The following is a 20994-nucleotide window of genomic DNA, read 5'->3' as shown; positions in this document are numbered from 1 at the left end:
CTCCTTCTCATCTGAGACAAATCCACACCTTCCTGGACGTACACAACTTTTCGAGGTTTCGTGTGGAAACTCCAGGACTGAGGATCTGGCAAGTTGAGATCATCCCTGAGTGGTCTCTCTCGTCGTAGAACCGCTGCTCCTTCTCTTGTCAGGTTGTCTTGAACGTGACTTGAACCAAGTTCTGTGTTACCAAGTCAAATGAATGAGCGAAAGGTTAGACGTCAGAGATGTTGCAGCAAGTTTGGTTCGACCCACTGCTGATCAAAAGTTTAAAGGGGAACATGATGAGGGTGAACTCAAAGTCTGCCAAGAGGCTCAGCATGAACCCAACCGTTCACAGAAAGATCCAACCACAGACATGAACTCAGCAGCCAGCAGGGGGCGTCACACTCAGCACCATTAGCTCCAACCACTGTTGAAATCATCACCTTTTCAGCTCTTTTACTGGCTGCAGGAGCTGAAGTGTGCCGAGTGTGTGGAAACACTGAGGGAAACCGCAGAGCTGCTCTCAACAGAAGTGTTGCCGACGCACCCAGCTGCAAACCCCAGCAACGGACTTAAGAGGGCAAAAGAAATCCTCAACTGTCAGGTGACGTTTGACAGCAAATGAAAGCAAAAGTTTCAAAGTCAAAATAGTGTTTATTTCAAAAATACTGCTCAATATAAATATAAGAAAAAGAACACTTTGATATGTTTGAACACTGTTTTCAGTCAAGGACAACAGAAAAGATTTAGTGTGGAACCAGCAACAGGACCGTCAGTTTTCGAGAGACACTTTTCTGATTTTGTGTTCTCACGCAAGACAAAGCTCCGTTAAATGCTAAAGGTTTTTTTGAGTTTGGTTCAACTGGGCCCTCCACACCCCCTAGAGTGAGGGTCAAAGACTATGGAACTCTGCATCAACATTTACGGGCCACACTTTTTTTGGTTTTAGAACCTCTGCTCAATGGTCCTTCCAGTTACTACCTTCAGCACTTGGTCGTAATGGAGACCTTGTGGCTGGAGTCGATTTTTGCGACCAGCAGTCGCAGCGAGTCTCCAGCGGAGCGGATCAGCTCTCTCCCACTGTAGAAACACAGACGATCAACACATGCCGCCGCGCTGTGGCGTCGTGGTGAGAGTGCACTTACGCGCTGTAGTCCAACCCCACCAGGCTCACGCCGTTCACCGCCAGGATGCGATCCCCCGTCTTCAGCTTCTGGCACTGAGCGGCGGGAGAGCTGGGGACCACCGACTTGACGTAAATCCCGCTCATCCTCAGTGGCGTCTTCTGTGGAAAACAAATGTGTATTGATCTGAGCTCTCGGCTGAATTCTTGCTCATGGGATGAAAATGTGTGTGAAGATCAAAGAGCCTTGTGGCTGTTTAGAAACAAGCGCTTCAATTAGCTCCTTCAAACTCAAGATCGCGTGTCGGCTTTTAGCTCAAGACAGAGGAGAGTGGTACCATGCCGTCCACCAGGGCCAGGCCGAGACCGTGAGGTCCTCTGCAGAGCTCCACTGTGAACACCTCCTCCTCTTCTTCTCCACTCTCCTGCTGTCGCTCTGAACCCACTGAAACACAAACAGACCTGAGTTTCAGATGTGCTATTTATCATAGAAGAAACGTATTTTAACGTCACATTTGAACATCAGGGATTGATAATTTAATTCTGCTCAAGTCGTCCATGACCCTTGACTCAGCACTGTTGCCTTGTAACCTCGTAACAACAGCAGCATTCCCAAAAACCCGTTCCCACTCTGCTGCTTGGATCGCTTCGCGCTCCCCAACATGAAGTCTGACCACCCCCCACGCAGGACCTGCCCCGAACAATGACGCTCCCCCCTCATCCGATTAAGATTCCACGCACCAACCCGACTGTAAATTCCCATGACGGATGGACAGCCGCTCTTTTCTCTCCTGACATCACCACCTCTCTGTGCTTCTTGGGGACAGATTAAGGGATTAGAGAACTTTCAAAATAATGTCAGTAGAGGAAAAAGAAACAGGACGATGATTGGGAGGCCAAGGCACGGCTGGACACCCGGTTCCCACGCTTCAAACCAGGCTGTCGATTCAACCCAACTTCATTCTTCAAGACTTTCCAGATTTAAAAAAATGTTCAGTAATATCCGAAAGAAAATCACAGTCATTGTTCAATTAAACGGATGAATAATTCAAATCCTCATTATCCTGAGGAAAAGATGAGTAACTGAAACATCAGAAAACACATCCTGTTGCTCAACCCTCAGGAAGGGGACAGATGGCCTCCTCTTGATCCTCAAACCTTTTGGGCAAATTGCGAATAAATAAAAGCACAAATGGCACCGTGCAACAAGTGGCCAATGGCGGCGAGGACATCTGGTTCAGATCAACCAAATCCCGCAGCTTAAACTATCGGACTTCTCTAATTGCACACACGTGCACGGCGGGGAGTCGTCAGCACACGTTGGAACTGAAGCAGTGATTCTGACTTCACGTCCTTCTTCAGTTTCAGTGGTTCACAAACCCATCTCCTGGTGGTCTCTGTGGACGAGGATGGTGTGATCTGGTGAATTCTGGTGACCAGAGGAGCCACTGACGACCTCATGAGGCATCCAAAAGCAAAAGGGCGGGTGAGGAAACCGTCTTTCCTCCACCACCCTGCGCAGCCTTCCACCTCAAATTCCACACAAGCTCAGTCACTGGAAGATGAAGGGGAGTCGGTGAAAACCTTTTTAAGTCAAGAAGCTTTATGTGGACCGGGAGCTGCTGAGGACCAAAAATGTGAGCGGTTCACAGGTCAGGTGGTTAAACCCTGCCTCTAATTGAGTCCGTCAGCGGTGGGAGGTAGACACGGTTTTATGAGGAGCTACAGTGTCGAGTGGAGTGACACAGCTGTGAGTCATGAGAGGTCAATCCTGGCGTGTGAGACTGGTGCGCTTGTTTCTGCCTCGTATCTGAACACTGATTTTGGGTGTCAGCCTCATCTACCTTGGTTCTGCAGGCCGGCTCCCTCCCGCAGATCCGCCTCCAGCTCGGCCAGCTCCATTCCTTGCGGAGTGTTGGGCGGCGTCAGCAGACAGGACGGGTCCAGCGCCAGGCTCTTGTGATGGTCGCCGTTTCCCGGCAGCGTGCTCTGCAGCTCCAGACTCTTCAGTTTCTGGGTCAGCACCGCCTCGCAGCTGCTCAGGTGAGCGCCTCGGGCCGGTCCTGCAGCAGAGGTGTGGGCACCGGGGTCGGAGACCGCTTGCCACGCAGCATCCTGCGGGTCTGTGTCAGAGGGCGAGGTCACAGACCGGCAGTCTCCGCTCGTGACGACGGCGGCCTGGACAATAAATAACAGATGTTCAAACTTCAAAGAGGCTGGCTTCCTCGTTCCTCCAGGTTTGGAGAAACTGGGCTAATGAGCTTGTTACCTGCACTCCTGCGTCTTGGGTTTCACCGCCGGGTTGGCGTATGACCTCCTGCAGGCGAGCTAACCGCTCGAACAGAGCGGGCTCCCCGATGGGTTTACTCAGCTCCAGGTGGAAGCTGCTGCTGGGCAGGATGAGCGGAGGGTGGTTGTCAAAGCTCTCCAGGATGTCGCCTGAAGGAAGAGGAGAGCCGCTGTCAGCCATCACACAGGGCTCGTAAATATGAACCTTCTGAAGAGGACGCTGGGGCACGAAAGACATGGGGTCCAGCAGACGTGTTTACAGTTCAACACATTTAGAACAAAAAAAAAAAAAGAAGAATTTGTAATACACTTCTTCAATGGAGCCCCAAGGCAGGCTGTGAGCCAACTCAAAAATAAATCGCCTTTAATCTAAATTTAATTGAATTTAAAAAATACTTGTCAGTCTGAAGTGACAACTGAATCTCTGCCTTTGCCAGTCAGAAGTTCACCTCAGGAACATCATGTAGTTCCACAACTACTTCTCAGTGAGTCGGAACACCCTGTACAGAAACTGGATCTCATCATGACAACAGAGAAATCCCATTGTTGGTGAGCTCTTGTGCGGTCAGGCGAGAGAGAACCAGGTCTGAACTTGTCGACGAAACAACGGTCTGATTCTGCTGGAGGAGAGGCTCTGGTGACAACAGTCACTGGAATTTGTTGTAAAGAACAAGGAGTATTTGTGTTAGCGAAGAGTGTGTTTTGTGAATTTTCACGCCAAACAAATCTGTTCTCCTGCACGTGGTGAATAATCGATATCTGCCTACACAACTCACCCGTCCTGACGGCGTCCTTCACGTCCTCAGGCGTGGGAGTCCATCCCCTGGGACAGCTCTTGCCAGAGCCGTACGCTCTCAACATGTGATGGAGCTGAGCGGGATTCAGCGCGGCAAACTCTGCTCTCAGCGAACTCCACGAGGCCTGGGGTGGAAATCGATGCACATGATAAAAATAAGTCCTTCTCCCCTCAGTTTACCATCAACACGCACAGCACCGGTTGAAAGCATTGTTTGAAACATCAAGATGGTGGAACCCAGACATTTCAGGCGACAAACAGAAACCTCAGTCTAAATGTTGTCGTGTCCCGGCCTGTGTTTACGACACACGTCACACAGCAGGAATAAACATTTCTGCTGTTGTGTCTCAAACTCAAAATAACCTCACGTTTTTGTCAAACTGCTGGCGAAACAAACCAAGCCACGGGTCTCTTGTAATTTACATTCATGCCTCCAAGCCACTTCACTTTTAAAAAATCCAGACGAGAGAAGTTCAACTCCCTGAAGGGCGTGTGCTTCACTGCCACAACCACAAAGTGACCTCAACCACCAGCCACCAGGCACCAGGCAGCCATCGAACCCCGGCCTCAGATGGGGGAGGGGTGACGAACATGATGGAAGCAGGTGCCTGGCACTGCTGCGCTCATGTCCGCAAATATAGAAGTCTGGTGAAGCAGCTGTCGGGAAGTATCTGGAGGCGGAGGCAGGAAATAGCAGGCGCGGGGCTGAGATGCCATGAAGGTGGATCCAGGAGAGTGTGGGGAGGAGGTTATGTAGCGCTGCCATCTGTGACTCAGAGTAGAGCTGGTCAAGCCCTCCAGGAGCTCAGGGCCATAAAAGGGAGTCACTTAGAGACAGTTGTGACAGACCAGTCAGAAAAAGAAAGAAAGTGGCCAGACAACTGAACAGCTTGAGTGTATGAAACACTGACTCCTCATTGGGATTTGAATGAAGCCATTTGTGTCATGAATGTATTATTCCCAACTTCATAAGTCTGAAGTTGTTTTTATCCTTTGGTTTCCTCCCCCTTCCTGTTGTCGGAGAACTGAGACCTTCTTACCTTTAGTTGTGCACTGTAATAAGGAAATACTTCTATCAGACATGAGATGTTGACACAGATACATTGGTTTACTGGATCAAAGTGTCTGATACTTCACCTACAAGAGGACACGTGGTTTGGTTTTACGACTGTGGCAGGAGACTGTTGTCGAGAAGTTTACATTCCAGTGGGCCGTTTCTTTCTATCTAATCAAGCTCTGGAGTTTTAGTGCAGCCAGGACTATAACCATAAAGCAATACAACGGGCGCTGGGCTTTTATGACAGCAGGGTGACAGAGGCTCGTGCTCGAGCCCAGACGGAGCTCACCTGCAGCAGGGTTTCTTTGGGTGTGGCCAGCAGATTGACAGCCGCAGAAAGCTTCTGGAAGAACTCGGCCGCAACATCTCCTAGACTGATGCTCTGGATCCAGTCCATCAGCAAGTCCAGGTTGGCTCGGACCTGGACACCCCGGGACCACTGGTAGAACCCTGACACAGACCCTGAACAACAGCAGTCAGCCGGATGAGAGCGCCTTCCTGTGGTGGACAAGTTGCTGGACCGCACTTGTGTGTCAAGCTCACCTCTCTCCATGAGGGCATTGAACAGCGACGCGTTGATGAAGAAGAACAGGTAAGCAGAGAGTTGAAGCGAGATGTCAGGGTGAACCTGGAAGGCGACGAGGAGCTCCAGCGCCTCCTTCAGGACCTCCAGGACTGAGTTCAGTCCATCCGGGGCACGTAGCTGGCCACCGTCCGTGAACGGGTTTCCATCCAGCAGGCCCGGCAGGAACGAGTACATGCTCTGAGGAGAGAAGCTCAGCTCAGACAGGTGCAATAGATTCACTTCAACAGGACCATTTCAAACTTCACCATCTAGAGCCCTTTATCTGCCTGTGTTGTGCTGACACAATTATAGAATCCAAACGGAGTGAATGACAGTGTCAGGACAGTCATTTTGGTTTCCGGCTCTCTGTTGTGACACACCAGCTTTCCTGCACTTCCTCACAGCTCTGGACACACAGAGCCAAAACCACAACGCTTTCACAAGCTTCGCTGCTACAATCACAGTCGGCGCTCTCTGAAAGTGGAGGTCTGCCGTGGACCAGAACAATGGGCGCTTTGGGAAGGTGGGCCTCAAGCTGATTGCATCAACACACAGACAGACAGGGTTGGTTTGCAGTCGGACGACGATGCTGCACAAATGGAACAGAACAAACTCCTGGCCTCTTCTGAGCTACACAATACAACAATGCACTACAGAAGCACTGGGACAACACATGTCGATGCTATTTTATCACTCTACATGTGATTCATCAATATAATTTGTGTTTAAAATATTCCGCGTGCAAAGAGCTCAATCGCAGTAGTATCGCAGAGCTCCAGTATCACAGGAGGAAGCGCTACACTGCCAAGGGGAAGGACAAAATGTCGCCAAAGTCAACTATTGTCGACTAATCAAAGTTCATTAGGATCAGAAATTGTGTTTTGTGAAGTCAAGCATTCTGGTTTGGGCTCATTTTTAAACCGGAGCTGGTTACGTAGCCAGAAGTAAACTGGAAGTGATAGAAATGAATGAAGAACACGCTTTGTTGATGTTGAAATATTGCAGACCTACTGATGCATGATGATCATATCTTTTTAAATCCTGGTCTCTGTCAACTCTGGCGTCTCTTACTCGGCACATTTTGTATCCTTGGAGAGGAACCTGGTTTGTGGCTACAGGTGGCTCAAGAGTTGATGAAGTCATCATTAGTCATGGACATGTTTCAGGTCTTCATCATGTTCTAACCTTGAGCATCCGTTTCCAAAGTGATGGGAAGGTTGTCGCGGACAATTAAATATTCACCAACAAACAAAGCAAGAATTGCTGTCACTTTCCTAAATGATTGCTTCAACTAAGGCTGAGTCATCAGTTTTCCCCGAGGTTGTGTTTTATCGCTCCTCCCTCAGCCGGCACAGTCGGTCCATTGTCTCAGATGCGAGCCTTCACCTTCTCACTCACGCAGGATGACTAAGATAATGACTCTGAAAATAACAAGAGGTGACAAAGACTCGCTGCACACCTGAGGTGCTGAGAGCAGCTGCTTCTCTCTGTTCAAGAGTCACTTCTGAACATGGCAGCGAGAAAACACTCACTCTTGTCACAGGAAATTAAGTGTTCTCTCCTCCCTTCCTCTGCTGGGTGTTTCTGTGGTGACGACAGTTCGTCTTCCTCTCTGTGGCGTGTAGCTCTGCCACACCGCGTCGAGAGATAAAGAGCCTTGTATAGCTGAGAGAGGAATTGGAACTTTTCATTAACGCAGGAAAATACGGAATTTTCATTGGCTGGTTGATCCTCCGGGTGGAATGTGCTCACGTCGAGCTCCCACCTGAACTAACATCACATTTTTCTTGCATTACGTTTCTCCTTCTTTGGTCATTCCCATCCACTCCACTTTCACCTGTCTTCATGTCCCCACTCATTATGAGCCTCAATGGTTGAAGCTTGAGGAACATGTCTGGAGTTCAAAGACAATCCCCCGCAGTATTTTCTTTGTCCCAAGAGTTGCTGTGATGAGGACAGAATCCCACAAAAACAGGCAGACTTTAACGACACAGTTTTATGTGGGAAAGGCACATGAATGTTGTGAGGGAGTGTCCTTGGGCAGTTAAGCAGACGGTGGTCATCCACACTTGTTCCACAACAAACTGCTCTATAGGTTGAACCTGTTGGCGAAGCCGAAGAATAACATTGACACTGGGTGAGGTTGCAGATGTTTGATATCTTTTGTTGTTGGCTGAATTCGTCTTCTCTGGTTCCACACTCTCCGGTCTGTTTATGCTGAGGTGGAAAAGAATCTCTGCACACTATCTCACAGACGCTTTCCTGAGCCAGCCAGCTAGATAAAGTCACTTTCCATGCTGTTATTGTGTTTTGTCTCTCAATGAAAACAGAATTTGTGTGTTTACACAGACTCAATTTCCTGTTTCACGTGTGAACCAGTACCATCGACAGGTCAGAGGCAGGAGCAGGTTAGCACCGTGTGTGTGTGTGTGTGTGTGTGTGTGTGTGTGTGTGTTTATGTGTCTGTGCTTTGTGTGTGCATGGGCGTGTGTGTTAGTGAGAGTTTCAGACCTTGGTGAGATAGTAGACTGACTGCTGGAAGGTGAACATGATGACCTCCTCCAGGACTGTCATGGCTTCCTCACAGGCAGCCCGAGTGGACAACATCTCAGAGTCTGAAGTAGCTGACGCAGGAAAAACAGCATTCACCATGTGTGTTTTAAATGTCTTCAACAGACTTCAAGTGTTACTAATGGCGAGCCTCCGTCTCAATCAATCCTTGGGTCGAAAGAAAACATGCTACTCTTCTATCTTCCCTCTGGGCCCAACACTACCCCCTGTGTGCGACTTCAAGCGCAACACCATCAAACGTTTGACACTCACTTTCAAGCTCCTGGTCCAGTCTGCACGGAAGCAGCAGTGGCACTTCATGTTGGATGAAGTGCAGCAGTTCGAGAGAGTTGGCCATCCACAGCACCAGCGGCTGCAGACCTGAGATCAGCTCCCGAGTGCTGCATTGATCCGGCTCTCCGACACTCGAGCTGTCAAATGACGTTCAGTCGTAAGTGGTGTAGTGCTGATCAGGAGCTCATTCTGACGAGCATTACAAGACAATTCTTCTGAGACGCTTTGAAGGGCATCTCAGATGAAAGAACAAGCTGCATTATGTGCAACACACGCAACATTTCTTTGTGGATGTCACACTCGAGAGAACACAGAGCAAGTCAGACTGGAGTTCCTCTTTGATTCTGAGCAGACCCGAGGTGTCCGGTGTCGGCGCAGGCAGTCTTTGTACTTTTCATCCTCAAAACCTTGTCTACTCACGTTTCTGGCTGCACCGCTGCAAGTTCCTTCGTCTTCTCCTGAGATAAACAGATCACCGTGAGTTCACTCAATCTGAACATTGCACAGAATCCGTTCTCTGAAGGACCACGGTTCCTCACCCACATGACCTGCTGGATGCGACTCGTGATCTGTAGCAGCGACTGCCTGAAGTGCGACAGCTCGAACGTGGACACTGACTGTTGGATGCACAGGCTGAACAGGAACGCTGCGGTCAACTTGGGTTCACTCCCGCCGGGGTCGACAGAGTCCAAGATCTCCTTCAGGACCCTCTCCTCCTGCTCGAACTCATATTGGAGCACGGCTTGTGTCCCCTCCAGGTCCCTCCAGTGAGGAGGAGAAGCCTTCTTCTTGGGCTTCCTGGCGGTGACTGAGGTGCCACATGACAAACATGATGGCTCCTTTGTGTCCAAGCTCGGACAGAGTCTTGACATCCAGGGGGGCATCTGGGTAAGTGAGCAGGTGGGGTCTTTGAACATGAACAAGTAATGTGTCCCCAATCCCACCACGTCTCCTGGGTTCAGTTCCACCTCCTCTTTGAGAATCAAACCATTCCGGGTCACCAGAGCGCCGTGGAGTGGCTTGAGCAGAGTCAGCGTTTTCTTGACCTCGCCCGACGACTGAGCGTCCAGCCGCCTCACACAGCAGTGCTGGGGTCGCACGTCCGGCGCAAACAGGAGGATGTCCACCTTCAACCTCTCCTCGTCCTCTCCGTTGTGGTGCTCCCCGCAGCAGCCGAAGATGGTGGTGGTCCCACTCATGAGATAGATGACGAAGTCCTGCAAGGGAAGGGGATTGAAGTTCTCCAGCAGGTTCTTATGTAAGAGCTTTGGGAACCGTCCAGGCCCGGTGTTGTGATCTGCAGCCAGATCAGCCGAGCCGAGACAGGAATGGAACAGCTTAGTACAGTCTTGATGTTCAGTAAGCCCATTAGTCAAAAGGCTCACCGAGAGCCGACCTGACCCTGACACACCAGGAACAACAAAACAATCCACTTTCTCACTTCCCTCTTTCACTAGAAACGGCTAAATGTGTCTTCACTTGGTCTCATAAATGGCGCTGATTAAATAAGCAACAACTCAACAAGTCTTTGAAATGGCTGACAAACTGCTGCACTTTGGTTTGGCTCCTGGTTGACCCATTGTCGGCGGCAGATTAGGCCTGTCGCACACTGGCGTCCTGCTCAGTCAGCGATCTGCAGACAAACACACTGAAAGCGCTTCCTGCTCCTGAGAATGAGTCGCTCAAACTTCAGCGCTGGCTCGGTTAACGCCGCACCTGAGTTGTAACTTGTTGTTTATTTACTCCAGGAATAGTCGGATTGAGCGCCAGTTGAGCGCCTGCCTATAATCAGCATTATCTCTCTGTTGGCCCAAATGTGGTGAGCTGGTTTGCTCTGACAAAGCGTCAGCGCTGTTCTCTTCCTCCGTCAGGACATGCTGACAGACAAACCATCCCGTCCGGAGCCAGCACAGCCACTTCTGTTTCCCTTTAGTGCAGAGCTTTTTTATCTCCCCACCAACAGAACCAGCACCCGCATGGACCACACAGCGGATTGGCTTCTTCACCTCTGACACTCTGCATAATGTTGCTTCATGCCAGTGCATCTGACAGGCTCCTAATCAAACTCATGACAGACAAACAACCTTGTAGAAACAGATCAACTTCATTTTGGGAGCATCAACATGATATTTCTGCTTCAGGGGAAATAAAAACAAAGCTGGCCTCCTCAAATGGGCCACAGCTGCTGCAGTACCTGCCTTCAGTAGAGACAGAAATGTGCTAAATTTGTCATGAAACACTCACACTAGGTCCATTGTACAGCTGTTCGACTCGCAAGTGGAAATAAGTTTCCATCATGGCTCCATTCACTGAAGCAGAGGCAGAGAAGAGGAAGGTCAGGTCCCTACAAGTAAGGATAACTCAGGCTAAATATAGATATCTATACAAGACTTCCAACCTTCATGATCATGCACTTACACCACCGAACAAACTACAGCACACTTAAGTCACACACAAACACGATTTGGCAACACTTGACTTGCACCTTCAAATGACCGAGATGACTTCCTCCTGCCACGAAAGTCACATTAAAAAAGTAGGTCGAGCTTAGACAGCCAAAACAGTGGTTCAAACAGCCCGAATTTCCCTCTTCTATCTACTGTAGAAGTATATAAACTAAAGGCCAATACTGTTAGTGCACGGTTGTCAAGAAAAGCCTTGCTAAGTTTGCTGTACTGACAACCAGGAACCATGTTGAGCGCAAAGCCATCACCAAGCCACCGCACCGACACATTTTAAAAGGTGGATTCATTCCAAACTTTTTGTCAATATAAATGTTTCACTAGTAATGAAAATGTAAATTAAAACCACCATTTGAAGCTTAATTTAAAGTTTAAATATTACAAATCAAGAATGCACATTCTTTACCCAGACCAGACACAAACTGAACACTATGTATACACTAGAAAGTACACAAACGAGAGTGAGAAGATTGGATGTTTCTGCTGCTTCGCCGTCGTGAAACAGATTCATACAATGTTTTCTCCCGTCCAGAATTGCAACCTGGTCAAATTAAAGTCAGGCTCCTTCACTGACCTGTCTGTGGTTGAAGCCGTGCAGCAGCAGGAAGTAGGGGAAGTCGAAGGGCGGGTGGATGGAGTACTGGGTCATGTTGTCGTCGCTGCTCTCCGTCTCCTCCTTCTCCATGCCCAGGCGCAGCACTTCCTTGTCGGCCTCGGCCTCGGGATCCTCCCTGAGAGTGGTCTGATGAGCTCGCCTCGCCTCCTTGCCCATCGCCATGAGGTCCATCTCGCTCAGGCTCCTCCAGATTCCCAGGCTGTCCACATCATCCACGCTGCCGTCCACGAACAGGGAGGCCACTCGGGAGCGAGTCTTCTGCAGCTTGCGGGCCTGAGCGTTGATACCTGGAAGAAGAAGTTCATTCAGAGGTCAGACCTGTAGATGAAGTGATTGTGACTGGCGTCTCTCTCTCTCGAAACAGTCAGCATCAACTCAAGTTTAATTTCTCACAGAGTGCAGTTAGGTCAAGTGCCTGTGTTTTAATTTTCCAAACCCGTTTAGTAAATGATCACAGTCATTCATGCTTCATCCATCACGGATTAAACACCCGATGAAGTCGAACAGGAACCATCATGTGACCAGGAAACAGAGGAAGTGTGCGAGGTGGCCGCCTCTATCTGTTAGCAGCAGCCGGCTGACGTAACACAAACACTATTCAGCTGGTCGGGACACATTAAGCGCTGAGGAATGTCCCGAGAGCACACCGCAGTGGAAACGGGTGTTTTCCACATCGTTGACTCCCACTGTGACTGATCAAGTTCACAGCCAAAAAGAAAACATGGAGGTCAAAGGCCACCGCAGTGAGAGAAGGTCAGGACAGAGTTGAATCTCAGCCTTTCAGTAAAAATGTTTGAAGGAAGAAGTCGATAATGTAAGACCAAAAAATGTATTTCTTCATCACTCAAGTGCAGTCAGGGAACTTCTTCTCCCACAAATGCTCTTCCAGTATATTTAGCCGTGGAGCCAGTCAGTAGTCTGACCACCCGGCCGAGAAGAATCCTAAAAGACGCTGCCTTCCAAAACTCCGCCAGATGATTTAAACCATGTAAGGTCAACCCTCGGATGACACGCTGGGGAGAATGTATCCTCAGAGTCCACGGACCTTCTGACAATGTACAGCTAATTACAGCCTGACATTTCAAAAGCTTTCATTTGAGGATGCAGATCTGGTTATTCAGCATGAGCTCGAGGAAGTCGGAGAGCAGGAAGTGAGCACTGCTCGATAGAATAACAGAGCGGTGAGCGTCCACTCTCAGGCGGCTCTCAGCTCAGTGGGAAGTGCGGCCGGGTTCCTTGATGTTTCACAGGGTTCTGGAGGGCCCTTGCCGTATAACAAAGATAAGAGCAGAGCACCGCTGACCTCCTCTCTCACTGCAGCTTTTGTTTCCTCTTGACCTCTCTCTCATGCTCAGCATCGTCCCTCCTCTCGGGTGATAAGCTGGACAATGAAGGCTGCAGCAGGCACCGGGATAAGGGCTCTCCTCACCAGAGCGCTGATTACCGAGGCGTGAGGGGCACCCAGTTCTCCTTCTCTTTCAAAACTCGTACCTGCTGTGACAGTGTCTCTGTCCTTCAGACTCTGCTCCTCCACGCTGGCCCGCAGCTGGATCTCGAAGCGCCTGGAGAAGCCCTCCTTGGGTTTCCAAAGCGACTGCAGCATGAGTGGCTTCTCGTTGTCGCCCACCACGCGGAAACACTCCCGCTTCCACTGGTTCTCCGGGCAGGTCTTGCCAATGACGTCACACAGCACATAGTCGTCAGCATCCTCTTTCTCCAGACAGTACCTGAGCAAGATGAAGAAATGTGGGGTCAAGTAGAAAAACCTGGAGGCAGCATTGTAATTCCGTCCACCCTCTAGACGCCTCCTCACCTGTCCAGAGCTTCCTTCACCAGCTCTTTGGCGTTGGACTGTGTGGTGGCCAGCACACTCTTGTAGTTGGTGCCCTGGCAGATATCGCTCCCGAAGATCTTCAGGATGCCGGGGACGGACATCTGACTGGAAAGTTCGGCCGGGTCGTCCACAGCCTGGAGCCCACCGCCGCCAACAGGGTGGCCACGTCGCCCGCTGTCCCGCAGGTTGGGACTGTAGTTGAAGACAGACGAGAGTCTGTTGTTGTGCCGGCGGATTTTGCTCTTGGCGGGCTGCCGAACGCCCACACTCTCCGTGGAGCGCACCGAGTGGCTGTCCGAGTGGTTGGACCTGGCAAGGAGAGCGCCATGTTTCACATCTTTGGCTTAGATATTTACGAATTAGTATATGAGCGAAAACATTTTTCACCTCATCAGCTAATTCGATCACTGATGCCAGAGAGGCTTCACAAACTGCTGACCTCATGGGATTCTCACCCTCAACCCTCCAGGATTTAGAGAGAGCGATGTGAAATACAGTTACATTCTCTGAGCCTGGTTGATGCCAGAGGTCAGAGTTCAGAGGCCAGGTGCGTCAGAGCAGGAGCTTGTACTGAATGAAGACGGTCTCTTATGTTGTGTAATTGAATTCATTGCACAGGCCATTGTCCTCATTTTCACAGCGCAACTCTCGCCAGGGCTTCAGACCATGATGGCTTTGCATCAGACGGCATTCTTTCTCACATCATAACCCATGACTCAATGAAGATTCTTTAGGACGAAGAGCACGTTACTTTGCCTGGTTCACCCATTAGTCACCAACCTAGGAGAAAACTGCAGCCGATACAAACTTTGCAAAAACAAGAATCATCAACTAGAACTGAGCCACAGACGACATCTTTACACAGTGTCCATGAGTCCAGAGGGACTCGTTTTGGAAGCTGTTTCAAAAGATCCATTGTACAATGACCTCAAGATTTACTCACCAGTCGCTCTCCAGTCAGAGTTCAACCCAGGTCGTGACATAGGTACGACAGTGGTCAAGCAAAGATCAGTAATCTGAGATGCTGACACCACCAACCAGACATGTAGCAGCTTGGTACATGTTTGTTCACATCTTCGATCGTGAGTTCATGATCAACCGATCAAAGGTCGACCTGTATGATCTGACCTTTGCATGACGCCAACAAGCACATGCAGTCAGTATGACTTTGATTCCATCCAGTATTTGTGGACAACAGGGGATGAAATTAGCTCACCAGGAACCAATGGTTTTACTTTCACATTGACTTAAAACTTTCAAAGTGCTGCCTCATAAAAGTGAATGCTCCATAATGACAACCAGTTCGGATACCAGATAAAGACACGTGATCCAAGATAACATCAGGAAATAAATTCTCAGGGACTCATGTTTGAGTTTGTCGAGCTGAAAACATTTTCTTTTCTGAGTGCAACAACCGTTTTCTATTGATTACAGTCTGAAACATGAGAGTCAACATGAAGCAGTTTCACTCAGCTCTTTCATGAACTTCATGATCGGATGTGCGAGTTCTTGACGTCACAACACAGTTTTACAGTCTTGACATTGATGTCTGTGCTGGTGTTTCATCAGGCCAGTTTGACAACTTTGAACTTTTTCACTTTAACGTTTTCAACCAAACGTTGTTAACGTTTTTGAACAACAAGCCATTTCAGTGGAACAGACCAATGAGGATTCGTGTGAGCAGTTGGCCTTCATGTGCTGAGGTGTGAACCCCTGCATGGGCGGACACGTCTGTCAACGCTGCCGAGTGTACTCACTGGACAGATCCATTGCTGGCTTTCCTCCCCAGCTTGGCGAGTCTCTTCTTCGGGGAGCGGATGAGCAGCCCCACAGGGAAGTTCCGAGGCTTGTTGGGGCTCCGTTCCTCTGAGATCATCTTTGCTTTCAACGGCTGAACCTTCGAGAACTCCAACCAAAGTCCCAAAGTCACATCGTTGGCTAAAGCGACGCAACAGCCACTTGGCTCTGGAGGATGCGGGTTGCTTTTGAAAGCGTAATAAAAGCGATATTAGCAGCGAGCCGCTAACAACATTCCCTCACATACTTCCACGCCAATCACTTCTCCACTGGATAAATCCCGGACTGGAGTCTGGTGAGAGCAGCTGAGAAGATGCAGAGCAGCTCCATGTTCCACTGGTACAGAGGAGGACTGGACCATCGTGACCGCTCTCGGAGGCGTCGGTTCGGACTCTGAGCCAAGACACCCGCGAGCGCCGGCTGGTGACGTCACGTCACCTCCGAGGGCTCGAGAGAAGGGCGGGGCCAGACCCACACACAGTCACCTCCTCACGTGTCCACTCCATTGTGAGGACCTCACCACTGCTGACGGCACTGGAAATTCTCGGCTAAAATCGCCAAAAAATATTTAAAAAATTGAAACTGACGTTATCGATAAAAACAGGTGGCGTCAAGTGGAGAAGCTGTTTTGATGTCAAATAGAGACATCTAGCGGTTCCATGATGTAAACACTCGACTAACTTCTGACTTTGGGCTCCTCGACATGAACATACACTCTGGTTTGGTCAGATATACGGCGACAAAGAGGCGGCGTGGGGACGCCTGGTGGCTGCAGAGGGTAACTGATCACACACGCACACCCACGATGACATCAGCTGTATTTTTGATTTTTAATAGACAGATTCTATTCATTTTAAAATGGTACTTTGTTTCTCGATCTTCATAGAGAACATTCTGGCGTAAATAAAGACAAGCAAAAGGCGCAGTAGCTCATCACAACATTGGCGGTTTCTCCCGTCACTTGCAGCTTCACCAGTCGCTTCAGGCGGATGTGAGTGAACTTGATCTGCAGCTCCTGTGGTTTTGGGGTCTGTTACTGCACAATGATGCATGGCTTGACAACGCTTTTGTTTCCTGACTACGTTTCTGACTAAGGGGACTTCATGGGATGTTAACGGAACAAAACTGTTCGTGTCGCTGATCAAACAACTGAACGCTGTGCTGATTTCTGCGACACAATTTGACCTATTGAGAATCGTGTCCTCTGGAATCAGGTGAGTTGAATCTTTCTGCACAGTCTCTCAGATGAAATATACTTTTATTAGCGAGTGAAATGATCAACGAACAGGTCCACAACTCTGTCTAAATGTCAAAAATAAATGAATTTCAGCTTTCACAGGTATAATACTATTTATAGTATTTTATTTATTTATTATTTATAGTAGTACTCCAGTAATTGGATGCATATCAGTGTAATGCGTAGTATAGAGGGGTGAGCTGTTGAGTAGTATTCCTGGTAAATAATCATTTTTAATTTTATGAGGAGGTAGCTGTTCAGATTAGTAGTTTTACTGGTATTTTACATTTCTTAAATGTTCATACTAAAAATACAACAAAATTATTGATCATTACAACAATCATGATCACCACCCTTATCATCGTTTTACTTTGACATTTACACCGGATGTGGGCGCCCACTCACACGCGCACATCCAGTATTTTACTTTGAAGGCTCCACTTCCTGTCAGTCGACAGCATCCGATGCAGACGTCGGAACAAGTTGCCGATACTCTGCTTCACCTTTTTTTGTTCCTGCGAAGAACAGAATAAAACTAGCATTTGTTCGTGTTTTGTGCTTTTGTTCTCCAGCATGAATTTACAAGAAACGAGCGCGAGGCAGGTTCTGAAATAAACTCCGGAAACTGTTAACAGGTAAGGCCGCGATCAGACTGAGCCAAACGTCAGTTGAAATTTTCAAGTTCACTGCCAAGGATTTCTGACTATAGATGTCTGTAAAATACGACGTTTTTTTTAACGCTTTAGTCGCCAAACATTTCACGTGCGAACTGAACTGATGTCCCCGCTGTGGTCCTGGACTGGTCCTGAAACATGGTCTCAGTCGCAGAACATCGTCTTGTCCACTGACTTGAGTCGTCCGTCTTCTATCGCGTTGGTTTGGGGAAGTGGTGTTACCGGCAGTGATGAGCGTGTGATGGAGTGGTGTGATGTGAAGGCGCCACGCTCAGTCGTCGCAAACAAGCGGCCGACAAATGAGAAATCCAATGAGCCGATTCCCTTCCTTCAACACGTGGAGCAGGTCTGCGTCTGTCTGACAGCTGCTGTCTTCCTCTGAAGACGCACACTGGAACTGGGCCGCCGTTTTACACTTTAACCAGAGAAATGATTTCATTCGTTTTGTTCATGTTTTTGCTTGTAAAATTGTTGCGCGCATTTGTCAGCTCTCATTTTTCAGCGTCGAATAAACGTTATTATATTTGGCCATTTCGTTGAAATGACCCTTGAATTTGGTTTAAATTTTGAATATTCATTTTCTTATCTTTCACCTCGTATTTATTACTTCTCTTATTTTATCTGAGTTCCTGTTTTTCGGTAGTATAAAATCATCACTGCTAACGTTAGATTTAAAAAAAAGATATGATTCATTTATCATTCTTTCATTTCAACGTATGTATTGATTGGCCTGTATGACTGCCGCGGGGAGGTGCTGATGTGACTTGGGTGAACGGGTGATCTGTGCGTGCTCTGCAGCTGCAGCCTGCGCCGTGCTCCCCACATCCGTCACTGATGGAGAGATAAGAGAGAAGCGTGGGGCTGGGGAGTCAAGAGAGCTTGTGCTGTGTTTGTGTGTTTGCGTGTGAAGGAGGAAGTTCCTAAATATGAAATCTAGTTTTCCAGTCACGGAGAAGTCTGAGTGTGTGTGTGTGTGTGTGTGTGTGTGTGTGTGTGTGTGTGCGTGTGTGTGTGTGTGTGTGTGTGTGCGTGTCAGAGTGTCTTGCAAGGACTGGTGTCGTGTGTTGGTTCCTGTGGTCACTGCAATGTGTTAGAGTGGCTCTAAATATTTGTCAAAAATCATTGTCTTGATCTTATAAGTGTGTGTTGCATGCGTTGAAATGAATGTGTGTGTGTTTGTTCATTTGTTGTGATTTCAGTGAAAATTGTGTTGTGTGTTCCTAATGATGTGTTCATGTGTATGTTGTGAAATGTCATGTCAAGTGTGTGTCAGTCTGTGTGGGTGAGAGCTTGAGTCTGTCTCTCATCCTTAAGTGCGAGTTTGTGGTCCATGTGTGTCTTTGTGCATGGCTGTGTTGATGCTGTGGTTGTGTACTTATGTGCATGTTTGCGAGACGGAAGATGTGTGGGTTCAGTTGCATCACAGTGTGCTCTTGAATCCTTTGCAGAGCTTTGGTCGTCTCGTTGTCGAACTCCTCTCAGCCTCAGCTGCAATGGAAGCCACAGGAAAGTACGACTTTGTGGCCTCGTCCGCCGGAGAACTCAGCTTCAAGAAAGGCGACACGCTGAAGGTGAGCGGCGCTCCAGTTTCCCAGATGCACCTCTGAGGCTGTGACTCTGACTCTGTCCTGGGAGCAGATCCTGAGCCGGGAGGAGAACTGGATGAAGGCTGAGATGAATGGGAATGAGGGATTCGTACCTCAGAACTATATTGAGATGCAGAAGCCGAGGTGAGGCCCTCAGCTTGCCTCTTCATGTTTCCAGTTTTTTTTTACTACCTTGCAGGGGCCCCTAGTGGTCACCATATTATATTTAGTTATTTTCAAAACTGTGCAGCTGGTTCCGGGAGAATGCCAGTCGCGGTGCAGCGGAGAATCTGTTGGCAACCAAGAAGGTGGGAGAGTTTGTCATCCGTGGTTGTCAGAGCTCTCCTGGGGACTTCTCCATCTCTGTCAAGTGAGTGACGAACGGATGAGCACGCAGAGGGGTGAAGAAAGTGCCATCATGAGTGGATAAGTGGTTGGATGGATCAGTGCGAAGCAATGGAGGACTGGAGTGAGCTGCATGAGCCAGTTGGTTGAATGAATGAATGATGTCTGGAAGGAAGATAAGGTGAGTTATTGGAAATTCCATGAGCTTATGGCTATATGATGAGTGAGCACCAATGGATGGTAAATCAATAATTCATGAATGAATGATTGAATGCATGGTAAGGTAAATACATGAATGGTTGGATGGTGAATGAATGAATGTATTGTTGGATATATTAATAAATGTGTACATGGTGAGGAGGATGACTGAATGAATGCATAGATGGGTGGAGAAATAAGTGCAAACAAATGCATGAATGAATGAATGAATGCATGCTTGGATTCAGTGAATGGGTTAATGGTTCAGCAAATGGATGAATGAAAAGCTGAACGAGGAATGAATGCATTAATATATAAATGAATAGTAGGAGAAGTAGATGAATGAATGCATGTTAGGATGAGGAGAGAGAAAATGTGCCACTAGATGATGTGAGTCTCCTCAGGCACGAGCTGGACGTCCAGCACTTCAAGGTGATGAGGGACCGTCAAGGTCAGTACTACCTGTGGTCCGATAAGTTCAGCTCTCTGAACAAACTGGTCCAATTCTACAAGACCAACTCCGTATCCAGAACCAGAGAGATCTACCTGAATGATGGGAGTCCGGACTGTCGGGCCACGCCGCCCTTCCAGCAGGTCTGCTCTCACCACGTCACCCTCACCCTGTCATTGCTGAACTCAGTCAGAGTGTTGCTGGATCCTGTCTGTGTTCCAGACCAAGAGGGTGGACGTGGACAAGCGTCCTTCCACCATCGGACCTGTCGGGAGGAGCAGCCCCGTCAGCGTGCCCTTAAACCCACCATACAAGTCTGAAACAATGCCACTGCCTCAGGTTGGTTGACTCATCGAGTCGAGGAGAGGAACGGTGAGCAAATGTCACCACAAATAGAAGAAGGATTCCTGTAGTTGGAATTTACACCGCGAGGGGGCAGTGGACTCCAATTTCAAAGTTCGCTCGTTTGCGCTGCAGCTTGTTGACGAGAACTCTCCCCGACTCTCCTCCTCTCAGAGGTCAGCCAACGTTCGTGTGATGGCTCTTTACGACTTCGTCGTGGAGGAAGACGACGAGCTGGGCTTTTGTGCCGGTGACATCATCGAGGTGTTCGACCGCTCTGACGCCTCCTGGTGGAAGGGCCGGCTCCGCGGCAAGAGCGGCTACTTCCCGGCCAACTACACCAAGCCGCTGTGAGCGCCACGACCACACGCGACCGCACTGAGATGATCCGTCACATGGCTCAGCTGGACTCGAGTCTCTTCCTGATGTTGCTCCTAGTTCCCGTGAGAGGGCGCTGTTGCCTTCAAGCCGAGAGCTGCCGCGTCTGAAACCAGTTCTGTCGCAGTCAAGTGGCGTTTGGATTTAAAGTCAGAGTGACACAAATGTTGACATTTAATCTGTGGAGAAAGTCATTTAGAATGTGAAAATACAGTTTGATTTGAACAGAAGTGTCAGGCACCGACTGACTCTTCGTTGCGAGTGACTGGAGGCAGACATGCAGCGTTTATTCCTGAGAAACTTGTGTTGTTGTACAGACGAGCTCAGCATTTATACGTCTAGTCGCTTCTCTTTTTTAAACCTTATTTTATAACTGTGTGACTGCTGCAGGTTTTCCAACCTCTTTTATGACAAT

At 48.7% G+C, this 20994-nt stretch overlaps 2 protein-coding genes across 5 annotated transcripts; one reads left to right on the top strand and one right to left on the bottom strand.

The window, feature by feature from the left end:
- Positions 1-601: 601 nt before the first annotated feature.
- radil2a (Ras association and DIL domains 2a) lies at positions 602-15748 on the bottom strand. Of its 2 annotated transcripts, none has more exons than XM_053850966.1 (16): positions 13959-14411; positions 13551-13880; positions 13229-13464; positions 11696-12024; positions 9199-9876; positions 9080-9117; positions 8639-8796; positions 8327-8439; positions 5794-6013; positions 5540-5712; positions 4174-4318; positions 3378-3547; positions 2953-3286; positions 1447-1553; positions 1131-1270; positions 602-1065 (listed from the first exon to the last, which is right to left on the bottom strand). In XM_053850966.1, the coding sequence occupies exons 1-16, from the start codon at positions 13961-13963 to the stop codon at positions 969-971; spliced, it is 3273 nt and encodes a 1090-aa protein (XP_053706941.1). In that variant the 5' UTR covers positions 13964-14411; the 3' UTR covers positions 602-968. The 2 variants fall into 2 exon arrangements, with proteins under 2 accessions (XP_053706941.1, XP_053706940.1); XM_053850965.1 differs by lacking the exon at positions 13959-14411 and adding an exon at positions 15329-15748 and having other exon boundaries at positions 619-1065.
- A 593-nt stretch (positions 15749-16341) lies between these two features.
- grap2a (GRB2 related adaptor protein 2a) lies at positions 16342-20987 on the top strand. 3 transcript variants are annotated; one of them, XM_053851152.1, is made up of 9 exons: positions 16342-16359; positions 16464-16582; positions 17178-17240; positions 18728-18850; positions 18918-19009; positions 19116-19235; positions 19813-20002; positions 20082-20198; positions 20376-20987. In XM_053851152.1, the coding sequence occupies exons 4-9, from the start codon at positions 18773-18775 to the stop codon at positions 20553-20555; spliced, it is 777 nt and encodes a 258-aa protein (XP_053707127.1). In that variant the 5' UTR covers positions 16342-16359; positions 16464-16582; positions 17178-17240; positions 18728-18772; the 3' UTR covers positions 20556-20987. The 3 variants fall into 3 exon arrangements, with proteins under 3 accessions (XP_053707127.1, XP_053707126.1, XP_053707128.1); XM_053851151.1 differs by lacking the exon at positions 16342-16359 and having other exon boundaries at positions 16434-16582; XM_053851153.1 differs by lacking the exons at positions 16342-16359; positions 16464-16582 and having other exon boundaries at positions 16635-17240.
- Positions 20988-20994: the final 7 nt, after the last annotated feature.

Source organism: Synchiropus splendidus, chromosome 19 (assembly GCF_027744825.2).
Source record: "Synchiropus splendidus isolate RoL2022-P1 chromosome 19, RoL_Sspl_1.0, whole genome shotgun sequence".
NCBI lineage: Eukaryota > Metazoa > Chordata > Actinopteri > Syngnathiformes > Callionymidae > Synchiropus > Synchiropus splendidus.
The sequence above is the reverse complement of the archived record's forward strand: the minus strand, read 5'-3'. Positions and strand labels throughout refer to the sequence as shown.

Excerpts from the sequence above, each read along its gene's own strand:
- radil2a (XM_053850965.1), bottom strand. The coding sequence starts at position 15,447 with ATGATCTCAGAGGAACGGAGCCCCAACAAGCCTCGGAACTTCCCTGTG. Across the intron at positions 3,548-4,173 it reads GAAGGACGCCGTCAGGACGG|GCGACATCCTGGAGAGCTTT; the intron begins GTGAGTTGTGTA and ends CTCTTCCTTCAG. Across the intron at positions 3,287-3,377 it reads CCCAAGACGCAGGAGTGCAG|GCCGCCGTCGTCACGAGCGG; the intron begins GTAACAAGCTCA and ends TTTATTGTCCAG.
- grap2a (XM_053851152.1), top strand. The coding sequence starts at position 18,773 with ATGGAAGCCACAGGAAAGTACGACTTTGTGGCCTCGTCCGCCGGAGAA. Across the intron at positions 20,003-20,081 it reads CCACGCCGCCCTTCCAGCAG|ACCAAGAGGGTGGACGTGGA; the intron begins GTCTGCTCTCAC and ends TCTGTGTTCCAG. Across the intron at positions 20,199-20,375 it reads AAACAATGCCACTGCCTCAG|AGGTCAGCCAACGTTCGTGT; the intron begins GTTGGTTGACTC and ends TCCTCCTCTCAG.